Below are 22870 nucleotides of genomic sequence, written 5' to 3'. Positions count from 1 at the left end.
AAGCTTATGGGTAAATGAAGTAATGCAAAGAAGATACCTAGCACAGTGGCACAGTGACTGGCCCAGAGTGGGTTATGACTGTATGTTGATAAATGAAGTAATGCAAAGAAAGTACCTAGCACAGTGGCACAGTGACTGGCCCAGAGTGGGTTATGACTGTATGTTGAAAATACTTTTCCAGGAAAACACAAAGTGGCAGACCCTTTAAATGATAATCAGCTAGATGTGGATGAATGCCATATTTATACTTCATATCAGATCTCTTTCACATTAGGCCAAGAGGAATAAACTGCAAGATTTTTCTTTTGTGTATTAAGTTTGTTAAGATCTGTTACCAAGTCTGTCAGCTTTATAGAAGGTAACAGGGTTACCTTACATATAAACAACTTAAAATACCCTTATCAGTAGTATTATTTGTAACTAGCAAGCATTGGTTACCTCAAGAACCTATAAGCACTTTTCCCTGCAAGAAGTACAGAAATGTAGTCTTCCACAATTTTCATTCAGTGCCTTTTAGTTTTATTCAAAATGTTAAGTGTAAAGTAGGGTGATGAGTTTATTAGTTATTCTTAAATTTGATTATTTGAATTGAATAGTGACTGATATTAATCAATCTATTATAGACTTTGACTTTTTTAAAGAAATCAGGACCATCTCTCAATGAAGTCATTCCTGATAGTTACAATCGATGTCTTGCGGCTGGCCTTCTCTCACCAAGACTTATTGATATTCAACCTTCCAGTTTAAGTCAGGTGAGAGATTTTTAACTCTGTTGTTTCTTTTGGATCACATGTTATTAGCTTTCTATTATAACAAAAATCTATTAGATAATTTCTAAAAAAGTAGATTAAGTAGTATAATGCCAACTCTGCAAGTCAGTAGCTGTGGTTCTTGGGTTTGGCTTGAAATTCATACTTGTAGGACCCAATAGGCCTAACTTGCCACCAGGTCTATAGGCTAGGAAACACATCATGGCTGCATCAGGCATGTCATGAGTAGAAGTCATTATAACAGTCGAGGGGCCATTTTCTAGCCCCCAGAGAGAACAGCTTAGGTGCAAGAGAATGAGACCACATATGTGGAAACCATCTTGACTTAGGTGAATCTCACAGTCTATAGCCACAAATTAGGGTTCCGAATATCAGCTTCCCTGGGAACTCGTTAGAAATGCAAGTTCTTGGTTCCTGCCCTAGAGCTACTGAATCAGAAACTCCAAGAGTAGAGCCCAGCAGTCCGTATTTTAATAAGCCCTTGAGGTGATTTGTGATGGTTTGAGAACCACTGCTCTATAGAAACAAGTGTCTTGTGAAAGCCTCTTAGTGAAGATTCCAAGTTCCTGTAAAACACAAGACAGTTATGGGAGTCAGACTTAGTCGTGGAAGCCAAAATCTTAATTTCCTAATGGATATATAAATAAAAATATTGTAAAATCCACTCACAGTTTTTATAGTCCCAATACATTTTACCAGTCAGATGACATTCTTAAGCAGTGTTGCCTGGTGATAACTTATAATTCACATTTATTTTAACTTGATGTTTGCTAGTAAAATGTGCTTAAAGAAAGTAAACCAATCCCAGGTCATTTTCCTGTGGAGAAGGAGAAAATGTTTTATTAACTTTCCCCTCAAGTAGTGTTGGAATTAAGTTATTTAAATAATTGCAGGTATGTAACATAATGAATTGTTAGGGAAAGAGCCTTTTAAATATCAGACGAAATGTAAATATTGCTGCTGGTGATTTAACACCTGCAGTTGGAATTTAATGCCTAATTTCATAGAAATAAGAGAAATTTTCAATACTATTACCAGGGGATTTTTTTTTTTCTTTCTCTTCCCCCTCTCCTTTTATATTACCGTACTGAGCAAATATTCACTGTGCAGTCATGTACAGTTGTCCCTCTGTATCCACAAGGGATTGGTTCCTGGACCCCCACAGATACCAGATTTCAAGGATGCTCTAGTACCTTATGTAAAATGGCATAGTATATGCATGTAACCTATGCACACCCACCCAGGTACTTTAAATCATCTCTAGATTAAAGTACTTAGTACAGCGTACATGCTATATAAGTAGTTGCTGGCACATGACAAATTCAAGTTTTGTTTTTTGGAACTTTCTGGAATTTTTTTCCCCTGAATGTTTTCTGTCTGCAGTTGGTTGTATTGTGGATGAGGAACTGACTGTGGATATCTACATAAACATTTTCTTATATAACTTCTGTTTTTTCCTGGAGTTTCCAGATGGCCTTAATAAAAACCCAAAAACCCTTGCCTAGCCTGTCATTCACACAACCTTAATTTTTTCTTTTCAGTTTGTTTTTGCTCTCTGTAGAACCCCATTAGACAAATGTTGACTGTCTGAGTTGATCTTAGGTTAACTTATCTTTGCTTTCCAACTGTTTGTCTCATTTGCCTCTGATTTTATTTTCTGGGAGATTTCTTCATCTTCCTTTCTTTCTTTTAGATTTTAAAAATTTAGCCCCAATTTAAAATTTCTGTGAGCTCTTACTCTTTGATCATCCTTTTTTCATAGTATTCTGTTCTATTTTATGGATGAAATATCTTCTCCTAGCTATGTATGTTTCAGGTTTTATTTAGTTCCATGAATTATCTCTATTTTCTCTGGAGTTATTTTTATTATTGTAGTCTTTCTGATCTGGTGGCTATCCTTAAATGTTTGGTGGTTCTTAGTTATCTTTTCATATGTTAAGTGAGTCAGTAACAGATTATAAACTGTCTTTTGTGTGTTTTGTGTGGATAGAGTTCATCCAGAGGTATCTTTTACTTTAGGAAGATAGATTGGATATGCACCATTTTAGTTGAGAAACGCAGATTTTTTTTCTGGGACTATTCAGTGTCTCCAGAGATCTGTCAGGCTGGCTCCACAGTTCTTTGCTGCAGGGTAACAGAAGGGTGGGGACTGTCTGTTCTAGATACTAAGTTTGAACCTGTTGCCTGTATTCAGTCCCATGTTTGATCACTCTTTCACGCACTTTCCTCTGTACCTGGATTCTCCAAGAACTTAACCTGATAGGATTCTGAGAGCCAAACTGGCTCTATTCTCATCTATAGTTCCCCTCTGTGGGGACTCTAGGACGTGGTTTCCTTCACACTGCTAAGTCAGTCACCTTTCCTCTGCTTAGTACTGCTTTTCAAAAATTTTGTTGAGCTGTCTTATCCCATGATGCCTTCCCTTCTCTTTTCTTTGTCCTTGTTGATTTATACCTTTTTTGACTCTTTACCATCGTTTTAGTGAGACCCAGTGATGATGTAGGGGTAGGAAATAAAGGCTGTGGTGTGATGTTCCATTTTTAGAAACAAATAACAAGGATTTTTTTTTTTTTTAAGAGAAGCGTGTTTGGAGACTGGAGCACTTTACGAGAAAGCCTCATTCTTCCATCAGCTGGATCACGTCCAAAATATTTCATCTGAATTTCTTGGCCAACTTCTAATCCTAAAGCAGTGGGATGTTTAATCTTCCGTTGATCATGTTGTGTGTTATGAAGCAGTGCTGCAGTCATATTTGGATATAGTTTAACCATTACTCGGTGTCTCTGATTTCAGTTATTGTGGCGGTGTACACTGCTCCCGTTTCTAACTGCTGCTCTTGATCATCTTCGCAGATTTCGGGAATGAAGTCTCTTGCTTCATGCATAGCACTGGATGTTGGTACAAATACAGAAAATGTTTCTTCATCCACCTGACTAATAGTTACTCCTGTTTCAGCCTGAAGTTATTTTTAATTGATATCCACCTGGTCCAACAAATTTTGCTCACTTTAGTAATGGAACCTGAACAGTTTCTACAACAGGTCCACTTTCTTTTCTAGATGCTTGAGGTTTTGAAATAGTTTTGTTCATAATCTTCTTTTGTTCATTGCGAGTAGCATGATCTTTTTAGCCCATCTGTTTGGTGCATGTTCTAGCAGAATTGTTAATATGTTGTGTAGAAGAAATCTCTTCTGTCTGATGGTCCCTGGATAATCTGTGGGCTGTGCATTTGCATTTAAGCTAGCGGGCTTCCATTCCCCTCCCCTCCAAGAAAACAAAATTGAAAACACAAGATTCAAAATGGCTTTATGCAGCTCTGAATTAGATTTATTAAAAGACCTCAGGTAAATTTTGCCCTGGTGGCCCTGCTCATAGGGCCCTTTGGTCAGGAAATGAAACTGACTATCCTTCCCTGCCAAAGGCTCCAAATTAGTATTGTGTGGGAACTGTTTATCATCCTTAAGGAGTCGGGCACTTTAAGTGCTCTATTTAATTTTTTTACTTTAGGGAATTAATACTGATTCCTCCCCACCCCCGCTGCCATTATACATTATCAAGTTTAGTTAAAGCAATGATATCTAAGTTTTAAAAAGAAAAATGAAACTAGAAAAAAATTACCTGTAACTCAACCATGTTAATGAAACAGCATTTAATGTTTTCTGTGATTATTTTGAATCTGTTAATCCAACCCTTGTTGTTTTTTCCACTTATATAGATAATACATGAATAATTTGAATTGAGAAAATTGACTAAAGTATATGGAAGTATGCAAATACTGGCATTTTGTTGACTTTTTCCATGTATCTTCTTTAAAACTTTATTCCTAGAATAGACCAAATTGAGCTGAATTGGTTAGTGATGCGTACACAGAGGTGAAACAAAAAGAAAAGCAACACTCTTGCACTGCTGGTGGGAATGTGAATTGGTTCAGCCACTATGGAGAACAGTATGGAGGTTCCTTAAAAAACTACAAATAGAACTACCATATACCCAGCAATCCCACTACTGGGCATATACCCTGAGAAAACCAAAATTCAAAAAGAGTCATGTACCAAAATGTTCATTGCAGCTCTATTTACAATAGCCCAGAGATGGAAACAACCGCCCATCATCGGACGAATGGATAAAGAAGATGTGGCACATATATACAATGGAATATTACTCAGCCATAAAAAGAAACGAAATTGAGCTATTTGTAATGAGGTGGATAGACCTAGAGTCTGTCATACAAAGTGAAGTAAGTCAGAAAGAAAAAGACAAATACCGTATGCTAACACATATATATGGAATTTAAGGAAAAAAAATGTCATGAAGAACCTAGGGGTAAGACAGGAATAAAGATGCAGACCTACTGGAGAATGGACTTGAGGATATGGGGAGGGGGAAGGGTGAGCTGTGACAGGGCGAGAGAGAGTCATGGACATATACACACTAACAAACGTAAGGTAGATAGCTAATGGGAAGCAGCCGCATGGCACAGGGATATTGGCTCCGTGCTTTGTGACAGCCTGGAGGGGTGGAATAGGGAGGGTGGGAGGGAGACAGACGCAAGAGGGAAGACATATGGGAACATAGGTATATGTATAACTGATTCACTTTGTTGTAAAGCAGAAACTAACACACCATTGTAAAGCAATTATACCCCAATAAAGATGTTAAAAAAAAAAAAAAAAAGATTCCTAGGGTTTCCCTGGTGGCTCAGTGGTTAAGAATCCGCCTGCCAATGCAGGGCACACGGGTTTGAGCCCTGGTCTGGGAAGATCCCACATGCCACTGGGCAACTAAGCCTGTGTGCCACAACTACTGAGGCTGCGCTCTAGAGCCCGAGTGCCACAACTGCTGAAGCCCACCCGCCTAGAGCCCATGCTCTGCAACAGGAGAAGCCACCGTGATGAGAGGCCCATGCACCGCAATGAAGAGTAGCCCCCGCTCGCCGCAACTAGAGAATGCCCACGCACAGCAACGAAGACCCAGTGCAGCCAAAAAAAAACAAAAGAAGTGATTGCTACAAAAGGCTGGGGAGTGGTTACCAGGGGGGATGGCAGGAGTGAGTGGGATTTGCTTTTGATCAGGTAGGAGGAGACAGGGCTTCTGGGAAGTATTCTCAATCTAGACTTGGGCCATAGTTTGATCAGTATCCACTTGGTAATTATTTGTTAGTTGTATGTATGGTATATGGACTTTTTGATATGTATACTTTCCTGTATCTCTTTATCCCTCCATATACGTGAAAAGGATGATATATATGTAATTTCATATATTGTTGTCAGGATTTGTTCTTCTGTTGATTACGTATTTGTAGGTTTTACCTTTTTTCTTATTGGGTTGTCTTTATAGAAATTCTTTATTAAAATATGTAGGTATTTATCCTGTTGTAAATCTTACACATATTTCCCCCATCATTTGCTCTTCACTGTTTTATGGTATCTCTTACCACATTCAAAATAATATTTTTAGAGTCAAATGCATTTTATAGCTCTGGCTTAAAAAAATTTTCCTAAGACCTAAATGTTTCTTTAACATTTAAGGCTATAATTCATTTTTGTGTGTCATATAAGGTAAAGGTACATTTTTCTTTTTGCCAGATGATTAGTCCAGCTGTGCTATATCATTTGTGAAACAGGACCCATAATATCCTTTTATCATGCTACTGAAATACCACCTTTATCTGATATTATATGTCCATATCTACTGGGTTCTATTTCCAGGTTTTTATCTTGTTTCATAAATCTGGTTACCTATTTCTATACCATTTTAATATACTGCTTTGATATTTGGTAATGCAGTCTCTTTTTAATCTATAATTTTTGAAAGTTCATAGGCAGTTCTTTTTTATTAATTATAAGATGGCTTTATCCAGTGCTTCTGTTGGAAATCTTTTGGGAATTTTATTATATTCACATGTTAATTTGGGGGCGAATTGGCATTTTTATAATCATCTAGGTATAAATGGTATATCTTTCCAATTATTTAGGGTTTGTTTTACATCTATCAGTAAGAGTTTATGATTATTTTCTAGTGGGTTTCTTTCTATTTTTATCCCTAAGTGTTTTGTAGTATTTTTATGAGTAGACCATTTTCCCTATGTTCATTTCTAGATGGAGTTGATTTTTGTATATTCATTTGGTATCCACTTAACTAAATTAGAATATCTTAGATTTTCAAGGTATGCAACCATCAGCAAATATAGGCTTTCCGCGCGCCCCCCCCCCCCATTTTTGTTTATTACTTTATTTTCTCATGGCATTTGGTAGAACCTCTACAAACCATAGAAAAATAATTGTACTAGCAGACATCCTTGTTTTGTCCCTGATTTTAATGTAAATTGTTCTGATGAATCTCCATTTAGAATCATGCTATTTTTAGTTTTGGAGAATTTTTATCATATTGTAGCTCCCTCTTCCTGTTTAACTTATCTATTTATTCATATGATTCCTTTTTTAAAAAGTCTTTGCTGCTGTAGTGAATGAAATTCATAGATTCTTAAACGAGATGTATAATGCTTTTTTAAAAAATAGTGTTGAGATTTAATTCATATACCATTCAGTTCAGTGGTTTTTAGTATATTTATGGAGTTGTACAACTATCACAACATTAAATTTTAGAGCATTTTTATCACCTTCCCCCAAACCCCATACCCATTAGCAGTCAATTCCTTTTCCTCCCTTCTCTCTCCTAGCCTTTGGTAACTATTAATCTACTCTCCGTCTATAGATTTACTTGTACTAGACATTTCATACAAATGGAATCAAATAATATATGGCCTTTTGTGACTGACTTCTTTGACTTGGCACAGTGTTTTTCAAGGTTCATTCATGTTGGAGCATGTATCAGTACTTCATCCCATTTTCTGACTGTGTAATATTCCACTGTACGATATACTACATTTTATTTATCCGTTCTTCAGTTGAAGGGCATTTTGGTTATTCTCATTTTTGGCTATTATGAATAATGCTGCTTCATGTACACTTTTTGTGTGGACATGTGTTTTTATATCTCTTGCGTGTGTACCTAGGTGTGGAATTGCTGGGTCATTTGGTAACTCTCTGTTGAAGATTTTGAGGAACTACCAGACCAAACTGGCTGTCCCATTTTACATTCGCACCAGCAGTGTATGAGGATTTTCTGCACCATCACCAATGCTTCTTACCTTGTGTATAGCCATCCTAGTGAATCATAATGATTTTTAATCCTTTTAAAATTGGTGTTCTGAACTAGAATTTGCTGCCTCTGTCTCTGATCACATATCCTTTCTTTTCTTTCTTTTTTTTTTTAACACATCATTTAGGAAGAACAGTTAGAAGCTATATTGTCAGCAGCAATCCAGACAAGTTCTCTGGGACTTTTGACTGGATGTATCAAAAGGTGGATAACAGAAGGTAAGATTATGATTTTTAACAATTAAAAACTACTTTTGTATTTTTAAAACTATCAATTCACTGTTTTGCGGGGGGTTAAGTTAAACTTTATTTTGAGATAATTGTAGGTTCATGTGCAGTTGTAAGACATTTACAGTGTACCTTTACCCCCATGAATGATAAGATCTGGCAAGTCTCTAATATTATATCACACCCAGGACCTCTCTTGTTGCCCTTTCATAGCCATGCCTACTACCCCCGGCCGCCACCCCATTCCTAATGCCTGGCACCCATTCATTTATTGTCTATTTCTGTAATTCTGTCATTTCAAAAATGTTCATAAATGGAATCCTACAGTACCTAATCTTTTAGGATTGGCTCTTTTTCACTCAAAAGTTTTCTGGGGATTCATTCAAGTTGTGTGTATTACTCTCTTTATAAACACACACTTCACACACACACATTGTTTTTGTTCTGACCATTTGAGAATAAGTTGAAGGCATCATGCTTCTTTACTGAAATACTTAGATATATTCCTTCTAAGAACAAGAATATTCACTTAAAAAAACACTTTTTAGTTATAAAAATCAAGAAAACTAATATTGATGCATGCTGATGTCTAATCTGTAGACCTTATTGGAATCTCACTAATTGTCCTAATGTCCTTTGTAACATTTTTAGGGAGGGGGAATTCAGAATCCAATCCAGAATGTATTTTGTATTTAGTTTTCAGGTCTTTTTAAATCTCTCTTAATCTTGTATAATTCTTAAGCCATTGTCTTTGAAGAAAGTTACATTTTTAAAGAATATGGGCAGTATTATTTTGTAGCCTGCCTATCAGTTTGTGTTTGTTGATCTTTCCTCATGATTAGATTCACATTTTACAGTTTTACAGCAGTGTTATGTAAATTGATGTGCTCCCTGAAGTGATACCCTGAAGGTACATGTTACCAGTTTGTCTCCATTAATGTTGATGTTAAGGGCGCTCACTTGGTTAGGGTGGTTTCTGTCAGGTTTCTCCACTGAAAAGTTTCTAATTTTTTTTTTGTAATTAATAATCATTCTCTATTTTTCCCTTTCATATTTACAAATAAGAACAACCAAATTCTGCTGCTAATTTGCGCTTTGTTCTTGAATGGACATGGAATAAAGCGGTTCTCACAAAAGAGGAATTTGACAGACTATGTAAGTAGTATATTAAAAAACTAATCTTGGGTTATGTTTTGAGTATATAGCAATAATAATTTTTAATCATTTTGAAGTTGCAAACTCTTTAAAGAAGTCCCAGAAGGAAACTTCTTTCTTTTTACATTAGCGTGACAGGGTTTTTCAACAGATAGTTTATTTTTTTTTGTTTATTTTTTAAATGAGCATGTGTTAGCTTTAATAAAACAATAAAAATATCCCACATTGAAAAATGTCAACTTCATATTACTTATTCATGTAATCCTTTGCAATCATCATGGATAATTTGAGATGGACTCTTCTTAAATTCAGCAGATCATTTAAATTGGCAGCATGTTAGGTATGTCCACAATAGGAAGTTTCAGAATTATAGCTTAATTATCTTTTGATCTTAGACATTTATTTATAAAATATGTTAATGATGGAGTAAAGAGAATATGCCAGTTAACTTCTGAGCTTTATTCATTTTCCATTTAAAATATTTATGAAGCTAAATAGCAGGGCAAAAACTCAATCACCTGTCTTCTACTAACAGATGTCATTAGTCATTATCTAGTCTTGTTTATTAGTGAATTGTACACTTTGAGTTTTCTTGTATTCTGTGAATATTAGCCCATTATGCCCAACTAGTGCAAAAATAATGTTAAAGGTAAATATATGATTGCCCTGTACATGAAAGTAAAATTTAAGTTTATTTAGAAGTATATATGTATTTATTAGTATTATTATGTCATGATGAATGAACAAATTGGACTTATTTAAAAAGTTATTCTTAGTAGAGGATTTTTAAACCAACAAAATTTGATAGGAGTACATGGAGTTCTGTATAGTATTTTTAGGGTGTACTTAAATGAAATTGTAAACATGAAATAAGTAATTTTAAATATTTCAGTAATCATTGTACATTTGAAGTGTGGAACACCTGATAATTCAGAATCAGGGTGAAAAAAATATTTTTTTGAGAGGAAAATGTTTTCAGGGCTGATTACATAAGTTATGTAAAAAAAAATTCAACTTGGGAATTCCCTGGTGGTCCAGTGGTTAGGACTCAGTGCTTTCACTGTGGGGGCCTGAGTTTGATCCCTGGTCAGGGAACTAAGATCCCCCAAGCCATGTGGCTTGGCCAAAAAAAAATATTCGACTCAGTTCATAAATTGTATGCTTTTATTATGCTTTGAGCATAATGTGGTGTTTCAGGGTTGAACTTGGTAGCTCAGCCATTATTATTACTGCTTTGAGCTTTATTACTGTTATTATTTTTTTTTTAACTAAGAATAATTAAAATACAAAGTATAATAGTTTTTTAAATGTATTGGAAGTAAAGCAAATGATTTGAGGAAGTATTCAGAATTAAGGTATTTGTTTTCTGGTCAAATCACACATAATTATTAATGTAATTAAATCTTATCTAAAACAATGTAACCAATAGCTGCTAAAATAGCTTCTCCCAAAAGTGCATTTGTAAACTCAACCTCGAGTTTGAAATGAGAGGACAACCGAGTCTACAGTGCATTCATTGTAGAAAGCATGCAATTATATTGTAATAGGTCTCTATCTGAGTCTTAATTTCATTGTCTCACTTTTGAAGACTGGCGCTGAAAGAAAGAGTTCTTATCAAATAATAATCACAAAACAACATAATACGTAAAAGGTCTGATATAAAAGATTTATTTGAAGGAGAAGCATTTAATGAATATAACTGATTTCTAGTAAATCTGAAGTTGAATCTATATCACTTTCCTCTGTGCTCACCTATTGCTTACCTCATTCTACATTTTTATTTTATTATTATTTTTAATTATTATTATTTTTTGGCTGCAGTGGGTCTTCGTCGTTGCGCACGGACCTTCTCTAGTTGTGGCGAGTGGGGGCTACTCTTTGTTGCAGTGCGCGGGCTTCTCGTTGCAGTGGCTTCTCTTGTGGAGCACGGGCTCTAGGCGTGTGGCCTTCAGTAGTTGTGGCTTGCGGGCTTCAGTAGTTGTGGCTTGCGGGCTTTACAGCGCAGGCTCAGTTGCGGCACACGGGCTTAGTTGCTCCGTGGCATGTGGGATCTTCCCGGACCAGGGCTCGAACCCTGTCCCGTGCATTGGCAGGCGGATTCTTAACCACTGCGCCACCAGGGAAGTCTCATTCTACATTTTTAAAAAATAAAAATTTGTATTTGTATCTGCCTTTCTAGATTCCTTGAGGGTATTTGTCATTTGAAGCTTGTCTTTGTAGATCTCATATAGAATAATTCTCTGGTTAATAGGAATTTGATATGTTTTGCATTTGTGACTTTAGTTAATTCAGATGTACTGTGTCAAAACTAATCTTACATTTTGTCCTTGAAAGGTGCGCCATTATTTGATGGTTCGTGTCGTTTCATCGATCCACAAACTATACAGTCTCTCCAGCAGTGCCATTTACTTCTTAGCAACCTTAATATAGTCTTAAGCTGTTTTGCAGCTGAGGCCCAAGAGATCACCGAGAGAGGTGTGCTATTTGTCTTATATAAATGAGTGTTTCATTGACTTTTACTTCTTGACTTCAAGAAAGAATACATTTCCTATGTATTAGATGGATTACTGGGCAAACAGGCCATCATTTCTCAAATGCTGGGATTTTTTTTTTTTTTTTTTTTTTTTAATGAAAAGCTACAGAATGTTATTAGATGTGCCATGAGCTGATGATTAAATAAGGTTGGGAAATTTGGGGATTAAGGATTGTTAAGATAGTGTACTAATGGTAGAATTTCAGATTTTTTAATTATATGTAAGTTTTTATTCATAGAGTTGGTCATTGTAATTTTTCTCCTCTGTTTTGCCATTTAAACAAAATAGCTAGTTTCGTCTAAAGGCCTGGTTTGAACAACCTGTATGATGATACTGTACTAGTTTGTTTTAATGTAAAAATCTGACTACTGAAATTAGATAAATGGAAGTATAGCTAATATAGAAGCATACGTACCTAAAGTGTCTATTTTAGTCAATGAGTTAGTTTAGCATTTTGGAGATTATTTGTTCAAGCTAAGTTTGTTTAAAAATACATACATATTGCTTAAAATCACCAAGTAATTAATTACTTTTTTTGAAAACTATTGAGTGCCTTGATTTTTCATTTGTGGTTGATAAATTGAAAGCTAACAACAGATTTTAACTCTTTGCAGGTCTTATGGATTTAAGCAATAAGTATATGGTTACCCAGCTCATCTGTCAATATGCACAAGTGGTTCTTTGGTTCTCTCATTCTGGGCTTTTACCAGAGGGCTTAGGTAAAATATTTACCTAATCTATAAATATTAACATTGGAACATTCTTAAATCTTTATAATTTTGTTGTTCTGTTGTAGGATTCCTTTCTTATACCACCTCACTTATGTTTTCTTGTATTCTTTTCTTACATTCTTCCCTACTTTGTACCTTCAGTGCTTCATCCCATGCCTGATACACATGTGTTCCATACATGTTTATTGGGTTAAAAGGAAAGAATATTTGCTGAAACATGGCTTCTGAAGATGGGTTCAATGATATCACTGGCTATAATTTAGATCCATAGAACTATGAATTTTATAATCTAATTTGTCCATCTTTTTCTCTTAAGTGTTCTTTTAATATGGTTATTAACCAGTATTATTAGCCATCAGTTAAATACTCTCTTTATCTAATAACTCATCTAATACCAAGAATTAGAGAATTTGACTTACTATATTTGTTTAGAACAAAAGTATCCAACTTCTCGCATTTCCAGGATACACAGACTTAGAAGTGCTTCTGCCATTGTGCATACTTACTGTTGATCTTATTCTTTCATAATTCTCTTAGAGTTTTACTTGAACTTGCTTGCTTTTAAATTATCATTTGTGCCTAAGGGAGTAAAATCATTTTCTAGAATAGCTTTTCCATGGTTTTAAGCCAGCTTCCTTTTGTTACAAGACTTTTATGGGAGACTCAGTTTTCTCATTTGTGCATCTATTAATAAAGGTGTGCAGTGTTCTTTTATTACTTTAAGAAGCCTGCAAATTGAACAACATTACAAAATTACAGTAAAATATCATTGTATGTAACTTTAAGTATTTGGGGGATATTTTGGAAATATTACTAGCTTTTCTTCTAACTCTTAAAAAACATCTAGATGATGCTGTGCAGTTGTCAAGGTTATGCTACAACTACCCTGTAATTCAGAACTACTACACCAGTCGTCGACAGAAGTGTGAGCGTTCATCAAGGTATAGTACATCCAGAACCTTCAAAAACTATTTTGGAAGTTACTTGTGTAAGAAGTTAAAGCTTTCTCAGAACAGAATTCATCATGTTATAAAACGATTAAATGGGTGGAATTCTCAGTAAAGTATATGAATTTGTCACCAGCATTACTATTTTAGTTGTAATGTTTGCCTTGACCTAATGGTTACACCTTTATTTTAGAACTTGAGAATAACTATTTATTATTTCCTAAATAAAACTATTTACCACATGATTGATTTATTGGAGGAGATTCTATAATTTAAGCATGTATTTTTCCTGAGAATTCTTACACAGAAAAAGACTAGAAGCAACTGTTTATTAAAGCATAAAATATATATCATGTTAGTTATTTTACATTATTTTTCCATTACCATTTGCATTTCAGCACTTCAACCACTTTTTTCTTTATTTCCTTTATTTCTCTTTTCTTTAAATACATACTCCCCCCTTCCCTTTAAATACATATGTAGTTGGTTCCTTTGAAATAAATATATAGAAGTAATAGAAGAAAAAAGAGGAGTGTTTAGAGCCTTGGGTCTACCTTGGGATTATAAATAGCCTTCTTCTACAGGTTGGAATGACAGAATTGTAGAGCAGCTTAGAACCTTTAGAGCAGTGATTCACAAACCTTGGTTCTGGGTTTGTTGTGTCAGACTCACTTGGAAATCTGTATAAGGCTGCGCATGGCAAGTTGGGAGATCCAGTACTTCAGAGTAACTGATCTATGATAGTGAGCATTGGCTTGGGAGATTTATTAGGCATATTGAAAATTTCTAGATCTGTTATTTCCAAAGTGTATGTCCTTGAGCAGGTTGGCTAAGCTTTCTAATCGTATTTGTCACATAAATTATAAAGTTAATATAAAGATGAAATAAAATATTATATGCAAGGTACCTCTTACAGTGCCTTACTCCTAAGAAAATTTCATTCAATAATTAGTAACTGCTCCTGCTGTTATTAATCTTAGATGAGGAAACAGACAAGGTCCATATCTGCTTACCCCTTTGTAGGTGCTCAGTAATATATATTATCAGGGAATTAATGAGGTTAAAAGACTAGTCCAAGTGATGAAACTGAAAATATTGACATTGAACTACAGTATTATTTTCTTTATACTGAGCTGCCATGCTCTTTGGTAGTCTCAAGATGGTAAAAAGTAAGCCTCAGGCATTTTGCTGGCTAGACCACATTCTTCCCTGGAATCTGACCTTCACTGACTGACTTGCTGATGACCAAACTTGAAGCTTCTTCAGGGTTTATCTGACTAACTTTCCTTGATGTCTGGATTTCTCATGATGGGATCCTGTCCTTGAATCTCTTCTGCCTTTGATAGTTGAGATCATTACTTTTAAGAGTTTGGTGCTTTTTGTTTTGATAATAATAATTTAACACTAATGCTAAATATCCTTAATGTTGTCCTTATTGCAGAGGGAAGTGGAACCCTGATTGCTTGATGATTGATGGAATGGTTTCTCAGTTAGGAGATCGAGTAGAGAAGTTGTGGAAACGGGATGAAGGAGGCACAGGAAAATATCCTCCTACTAGTCTACATGTAGGTTTGCAATAACATGATAACATTTTTTAGTCTCCAAAGTTGGGCGGGATTTTTCATACCTGGCACGGGCTTGGGAAAGCAAGGAGCATAGATGGACGAATATATACAATGCACTAAATTTTTTTTTAATAGGCATTACTTGACATATACCTACTAGACAACGTTACCGAAGCAAGCAAGCATTCTGTTGTATCCTTTAAAATTTTATCAAATAATTCATGTATTACCAAAATCATTCAGTGTCAGACTAGTGGGAACCTTATGCATCTCATCCAATCTCAATTTCACATTTGGATTTGTCTTAAAGGAAAGATTCTTAATCCAGGACCTGTTGGTTGGGTTCAGATGGTCTATGGTTAACCTTGAATCTATGCAAAATTTTGTTTTAAGTTTATTTTCCTAGGGATAGGGTTCATGGCTTTTATCAGACTCTCAAATGTGTCCAAGACACTCCCAAAGAAAGTTAAGGACATCTGCTCTAAAACATTGCTAGCAAGTGGTCATTCTCTGAGGTTAATTCATGTGCTGAATATGAATGCATTATAAGTTAGCTTAAATTACTTAGGCATTGTGTTTGAGCCTTGTGGTCTCTTAAATAAGATTTTTGTACTTAATGTCAGTTTCTTAGTCAAAATGTGTAGTTTTATTAATAATTTATAACATAAGTGATGCGTTTGCTTAAAGGCTGCCAGGTTTTGCTGGATAACTGGAATTTCGTGTATAGCTTTCTTAAATTTGCCAAGCTACTAACTTCATGAAGAAAGTATGCTTTAGATCATCTCCTTTGTGGTGGTACTTGCTATTGAGAATGAATGAAGTCGGTTGTGCGATTGGCTGTACCCGTGTTTAATAAAACTATACTTCTGTAGCTGGACATCCATAATGGCTTTCTGAACACCTAAAGAAGTGTCTTAAGCCTTTTTTCTGATATCTTCTGTTGCTACCTATTGCAAATATATACGTAGGAGTTTTTCTTTTTGTTTATTGTCCTTAATCCTCTTTTTTAAAGACTATTTATTTGCTACTTGATATTATGTATTCCTTTCCAAACAAAACGGATACTTCCATTGAATCATTTCCCACTGCCTTTGCCATTTCTTGGGGCCAGGTTAAACTTATTCAAGGGTTTTGGCTGATAGATCATAATGACTATGAGGTAAGTCTGTAGTTCACTTATAATGTAAGCTTTTGTAAATTATTAGAATTTTAGAAAAAGTACATAACTGGATTTAAATTTGATATTAAAGATATGACACCTACTTCCAGAGGTAATTTAAGGATTCAGTTTAATCAGTACCTTCACCAAGCACCATCTTAGTGCAGTACAAAGATAAAATAGTTTAGAACCCCAGGTTCCTTACTGTCTAAGGAAGGAAGGAAACAAATAAATAATTACTAATACTGCAAATATAGTGATTGGTATATTAGAGATATGGTTGGTGTATTGGGTGAACTAGAGGAGGCAGAATTTGGCATTGATGTATGAAACTGGTGATGGAAAGATTCTATATACTAGCTTAAAAAGGTCTCAAAAGTATGAGGCTTTTGATAAGGGTTTTATCTAAAATAAAATATATCAATATCATAGATTAAAGTAGATATTTTCAGATATATTTAAATTGGTTTTATCTTGGTTTATGTAGGTTTAGTATGTTGCCTTTTTTTTTTTTCTAAAAGCAAAGCATTATATTTGTATTTACCAATTTTTATGTCATTTTTGCAGAGTGGTTTGGATCTTCTGTTTCACCCAGCTACTGTAAAACCTGTGTCATGGCAACATTCAAAGATTATTGAAGCCTTCATGGGTCAGGGTGAGCACAGACAAGCCCTCAGATACATTCAAGCAATGAAGCCAACAGTGTCCAGTGGTAGTGATGTTATCCTTCACCTCACTGTTTTGCTCTTTAATAGGTAAGTACCTATTTTGAAAGTACAGTCAAACTCTTGTTCATGTGTTAATAAAGTGGAATTGATGAAATAGACAGTAGCAATGTATATTTTGATTTGGTTGCATTACACAGTATTCTTATGTTATTCATCTTTTCATCATTAAGAAAAATGTAAAGCACCTTTTATCTAAAATAAGATGAAGAAAAGAAGTACCTTGAGTAAAAGGGGAAATCAAACTGAGGTTTAAAAATTGTATTTGTTTCTACCTGGCAATATTGACAGTCTCCTGCGTGGACAGTTGAAGTTTGATTATGCTGAAAAACAGCCAGAAATATGTTGAGTTGATAAATTATGCTCTTTGAGGGTATATTCCAGTGATGGTACTCTGATATTTTTGTTAGTCTTGGTTGCTTGGGTGTTGCAATTCTTTGATTTTTCTTGTTGCATTATAGCAATACACTGTTGCTATAATAATTATATTTGTCATGTGTATAATAAATGACAAGTTAAATGGCATGATTGGAAATATAGTAATCTGGTTTTGGGGTTTTCTTAATACCTAGTTAATTGGGAAACTCGTTTGGGACTGAAATTTCTTAGATTGTAACTATTTTTTTCAACTTGTATTTTTTTTTCAATCTTACTTGGTTGGGTCATTTTTTATATTTTTAAAAATTGGTCACTTTACTCATCCCAAATTGTCATTTATGAACCATACAGCACTTCAGTGTCAGCACTCTGAAAGTTGTTTTCTTTGTTCTCTTTGGTTAAACAGGATGTATTTCTGAGGAGAGAGGGTTGAATCTTTCCGTTTCAGACAGATTTGCAGTTTAATAATAGACTCGTTAGACATATTGAAACTTACAGTGTCCTCAGAAGTAATGAACTAAGAAGTACTTGTTGAAATAATTTTGGTTAGCAAAAGTATTTGACTAAGCCGAATAAATTAAGAATGAATATAAGAACAAAAATTTAAAGAAGCTAAAGGAGATAAATGTTTAATAAATGGGTTAAGAGTTCTAGTACTTGGTAGGCAAGTAGCATGCACATTTTTTTCAGTTGCATGTAAGCTTCTCACTTTTAAGTGACTTTAAAGAGGTGGTACTTGCACACTAATGCTTTTACATCAGAAAAGCAGATGTTGGAACATTGAGGGAAAAAAACTTTGAAAGGTTGGTGGTTTTTCCTCTTTTTCATTCCGTTGTCCTTTGATTCATCCAGAGTATGTTTCTCTGTTTTGCTAGATTCTCATTTCCTCTCCCTTAGCCATAGCAAACATTATGTAATAATGTTTATAATAATACAAACTTTATGTAGTGTAATTTCAAAACCTTATTTCTCAAGTACAATAAAGCCTCAGTTATCTAGTCCCCAGAACACTAGCATTATTAAGTGTCCTTTACAGTAAGTGCAGGAGTGAAAACAAAGGACCACTCAAAATGCCATTTGTGAGATAGCATGTTTTCAGATTCAGTAAATGTTTAAGATAATTACTGGTTCTATAACTGGAGAACGACTCGAATGTTAGAGAGGCAGAAGACAACTGTTAAGATAAGTAACAGTGGGGGTTTTTTTTGTTTGTTTTTGTTTTTAAGTTGAGGTATAGTTGACATACAATATTATATTAGTTTCAAGTGTACAACATAATGGTTTGAATTTGTATGTATTATAAAATGATCACCACAATAGGTCTAGTTAATATCTGTCACCATACATAGTTATAGAATTTTTTCTCTTGTGATGAGAACTTTAAAGATTTACTTTTAAATGTGCAACTTTTAAATATGCAATACAGTATTATTTACCGTGACTTATTTATTTTATAACTGGAAGTTTGTACCTTTTGACACTTCATCCATTTCACCCACTCCCCACCCCCCTCCTCTGGTAACCACAAATCTGATCTCTTTTTTCATGAGTTTTTGATAGATTCCACATTGAAGTGAGGTTATATGGTATTTGTCTTTCTCTGTCTGACTTAGCATAATACCCTCAAGATCCATCTGTGTTGTCCAAATGGCAAGATTTCATCCTTTTTTGTTGTTTTTATTGAAAGTAAGAAAAGAATGTAGGAAGAGGCTGCTTTAGTTTTTGAACTGATACTTGTGCAGAAAGGCAGCCATGTTTCATTGCTCAGGAGGTCATGCAGCTACATACATATTCTGCCCTCCACTTTTATTAGAAAGAAGTAAATGACAAGAAAACAAGCTGATTTTTAGGGACTTAATTCAAGAAAGCAAAGTTCTGAGGTATGTCCCATGTTTAGCACATAATCACCTAATTTCCCCAAATGCCTACATCTCTAGTCCAACAGAATGATTAACCACAGTGTGCTTGAAACATGGAAAAAAGCTAAGCTTGGGAAGTTTGAACTAAAAGTAAGTCAGGCTACACAGCGGTCTTGCTAACATCCATATGCCATGATTGCATAGCAATAGTTAAAATAGCTGAAAAAATTTTGATACTTCAACTATCAGAATACTAACCCTCTCCCCAAACTCACCACATGCTAGATAAGTGAGGTGTTGTTTGGTTTTCCAGCTATTGTTTGAATTTATATTAATGATGATATTATTTATTAATCTATATCTTTAAAAAAATAACAATACTGTAATAGCTGCTGATGGTAGCAAAGATGTTAAGAGCACAATCTTTGGACGCAAATAGATCTGAATTTATACCTGAATTCTGCTACATTCTAAAATATGATCAAAAGCAGTTAAGTTATCCTTTCCGAGCCCAGGTTTCCTCATGGGTTAATAATGACCAGCTTGCAACATTTCGAGGGTTAAATTTTGCAAGCACTATTATAGTTGCAGGTAGTAAGTCATTAGTAAATGGTGGTAGATTGAATTTTTTTAAAGTTAACCGTCACTGCCATCATTTATTTAACTTTCCAGCCTGACTCCTGACTCTAGCCTCTACCACTTTTTTTTTTTTTTTTTTTTTTTGCGGTACGCGGGCCTCTCACTGTTGTTGCCTCTCCCGTTGGGGAGCACAGGCTCCGGACGCGCAGGCTCAGCGGCCATGGCCCACGGGCCCAGCCGCTCCGCGGCACATGGGATCCTCCCAGACCGGGGCACGAACCCGCGTCCCCTGCATCGGCAGGCGGACTCGCAACCGCTGCGCCACCAGGGAAACCCTACCACTTCTTTATTAAGATCATCTTTCTTTAAAACCATTATGATGGTAGCTTTCCAGTTGTATGAGCTTTATTTATAGACATACCATCACAATTAATGGCTTGGCAAATAGGTTTACCTGCAAAGTAATCATGATGCACAGTACACGATAGCCTCAAAGTAACAGCTTTAGATTTTCAGCTGTTAACACTGAGTATTCAGTCTTAGTAACATAAAAGTACAATAGAGCTGGAAAGCCTTTTTGTATAGGCGCAATCATTGTCTTTATTCTTTTCTTCCCACTTCCTGTGGGTTTTATTCTGCTGTGCTTTTTTTTTTTAAGTTTTTTAAAATTTATTTTTATTTTTGGCTGTGTTGGGTCTTTGTTGCTGCGTACGAGCTTTTCTCTAGTTCCAGCAAGCGAGGGCTACTCTTCGTTGCGGTGTACGGGCTTCTCATTGTGGTGGCTTCTCTTGTTATGGAGCATGGGCTCTAGGAGTGTAGGCTTCAGTAGTTGTGGCTCACAGGCTCTAGAGCACAGGCTCAGTAGTTGTGGCGCACGGGCTTAGTTGCTCCGCGGCATGTGGGATCTTCCTGGACCAGGGCTCGAACCCGTGTCCCCCGCATTGGCAGGCGGATTCCTAACCACTGCACCACCAGGGAAGTGCTTTTTTTTTTTTTTTTTTTTTTTTTGCGGTACACGGGCCTCTCACTGTTGTGGCCTCTCCCGTTGTGGAGCACAGGCTCCGGATGCGCAGGCTCAGCGGCCATGGCTCACGGGCCCAGCCGCTCCGTGGCACGTGGGATCTTTCCGGACTGGGGCACGAACCTGTGTCCCCTGCATTGGCAGGCGGACTCCCAACCACTGTGCCAACAGGGAAGCCCAGGGAAGTGCTTTTTAACTCAAGTTGTGCTTTTTAACTCAAGTTGGATGATTTTTCATTCTCAACCCTTTATCTTTACTAATATAAAAACATAAATCTGAATGTTCTGTCTATTGCTGTGGCATCATCCCACAATTTTAGTTATCTTTCTGTTCTAAGTATTTTTAAATTTTCATTATGATTTTTTTCTCTTCCTATCAGGTATTTAGAAGTTTCACTTTACAAATGTGGGTTTAAAAATTATCTTGTTCTTTTCTCTTAATTGCATCGTGACTACATAATGTGATCAATGTGGTACCCATCCTCTAAAATTTATTAAGACTTGTATTCACAAGTAGTCAATGTGTTGCTCATTTATTAGGTGAGATGTCAAGTGTATTTGTCTAAAAGATCAAGTTTGTTCATTGTGTGGTTTTAATCCTTGTATGTCCTTAATGATGAGTGTGTGTGTGTGTGTGTGTGTGTGGTCTGCTTAATTATTAAGAAAGGTTTGCGGGAGTTCCCTGATGGTTCACTGGTTAAGACTCTGCACTTCCACTTCAGCGGGGCGTGGGTTTGATCCCTGGTTGGGGAACTAAGATCCTGCACACCGTGCGATGCAGCAATGGATAGATAGATAGCAAGTTGCCTACTCTAATGAAGGATGTGTTCATTCCTCATAATACTGCTAACTTTTTGTATGTCGAATATTAGATACATAAGAGGTTTTTTAAACGACTTTAACCTTTTATTATTATAGAGTAACCTTCATCATGAGTAATTGTTAATGTAGCTATACCAATATTCTGTTATTTATGATATATCTTTTCCAAATATTTTAACTTTTACACTAATCACTGGAAACCAGTAGTTGCTTGTTTACCTCTCTGGAATTTGTTTTTTCATTGTGATCTCCATGACGCGTTTCAAAAGATTGTTTATATTCAATCTAGCATTTTTGGAGCTTGTCACAGGAGTGTTTTTCAGGCTCTCTTCTTTCAGGCTCTCTTCTTGCTGTATCGCCAAGAACCCCCATACATTTCTTATTGAAATAACTTTTACTATCAACATGCTAGTTTAGCCTTTCATCGGTTGAAGTGATTTTCTTACTGCTTTTCCTGGCATCATGCCTTTCTGCCATAGGAAGCAGGAGAGAGCGGGAATTTGAAACTTAACTTATTTTAAAATTTATGCACTTGTTGGCCCAAAATGGAGCATCAGTTTCTTGTAGTTGGAGGTAACTGTGTCTTCTCCTGCTAGGGGAGAAACTGAGAAAAAACATTATCATTTGTCTTTTGCTTTCAGGTATGCTCACTGTTACTAGATTAATATTTGATAAGTCATAAATAAATTAATCTTACTCCTACTAGTATGTCTGCTCAACTGGGGGTAGATATCGTACTTTAAAGTGGAAAACTTAAAATATATATCCATGAGCTGGGGGAAGAGGGGCAAGAATATGGCTCTTTCTGTTTCTGAATAGTAAGATAAATACATGCTTCTTTCTAAAGGTACAAAAGGATACACAGTGAATTCCCAGCCTCCTAAGCTTCCTCCCAGTACCCAAACAATGTTAATTTCTAGTGTATCCTTCCTAAACCGTTTTGGACCTACTAAGCAAATGTGTATATATGTCATTTTCACCCCCTCTCCCTTTTTAAAAAAATACAAACAGCATACTGTACATCATTCTGCAATATACTTTTAAAGCTAGTTTGGAATTCATTTCATAATAGTGCATAAAGAGTGGATGTACCGGTATTTTTTTAACTGGCTTCCCTTAGTGAACATTTAGGTGGTTTTACTGTTTTAAACACTGCTGTGTGTGAGTAACCACCCATTTTACACAAGTGCAAATTTATTTTGTAAGGTAAAATCCTGGAAGTGGAATTACTGGGTAAAA

At 35.6% G+C, this 22870-nt stretch overlaps 1 protein-coding gene and 1 pseudogene across 4 annotated transcripts in view; one reads left to right on the top strand and one right to left on the bottom strand.

Annotated features, from left to right (window-relative positions):
- The window catches only part of AHCTF1 (AT-hook containing transcription factor 1), an 84222-nt gene that overhangs the window by 31272 nt on the left and 30080 nt on the right, over positions 1–22870 (top strand). For all 4 annotated transcript variants that reach the window (XM_059997206.2, XM_059997197.2, XM_059997185.2 and 1 more), the window contains exons 12-21: positions 624–752; positions 8058–8148; positions 9223–9312; positions 11647–11787; positions 12461–12565; positions 13425–13518; positions 14966–15089; positions 15225–15281; positions 16102–16248; positions 16816–17003. In XM_059997206.2, the coding sequence (XP_059853189.1) occupies positions 624–752; positions 8058–8148; positions 9223–9312; positions 11647–11787; positions 12461–12565; positions 13425–13518; positions 14966–15089; positions 15225–15281; positions 16102–16248; positions 16816–17003 (1166 nt within the window). The remainder of the gene's footprint in view (positions 1–623; positions 753–8057; positions 8149–9222; positions 9313–11646; positions 11788–12460; positions 12566–13424; positions 13519–14965; positions 15090–15224; positions 15282–16101; positions 16249–16815; positions 17004–22870) is intronic.
- LOC132425713 (polyribonucleotide nucleotidyltransferase 1, mitochondrial pseudogene) lies at positions 2340–3895 on the bottom strand (annotated as a pseudogene).

The sequence above is a fragment of the Delphinus delphis genome, chromosome 1, assembly GCF_949987515.2.
Source record: "Delphinus delphis chromosome 1, mDelDel1.2, whole genome shotgun sequence".
NCBI lineage: Eukaryota > Metazoa > Chordata > Mammalia > Artiodactyla > Delphinidae > Delphinus > Delphinus delphis.
Note: the sequence above shows the minus strand (reverse complement) of the source record. Positions and strands in the feature narration are given on the sequence as shown.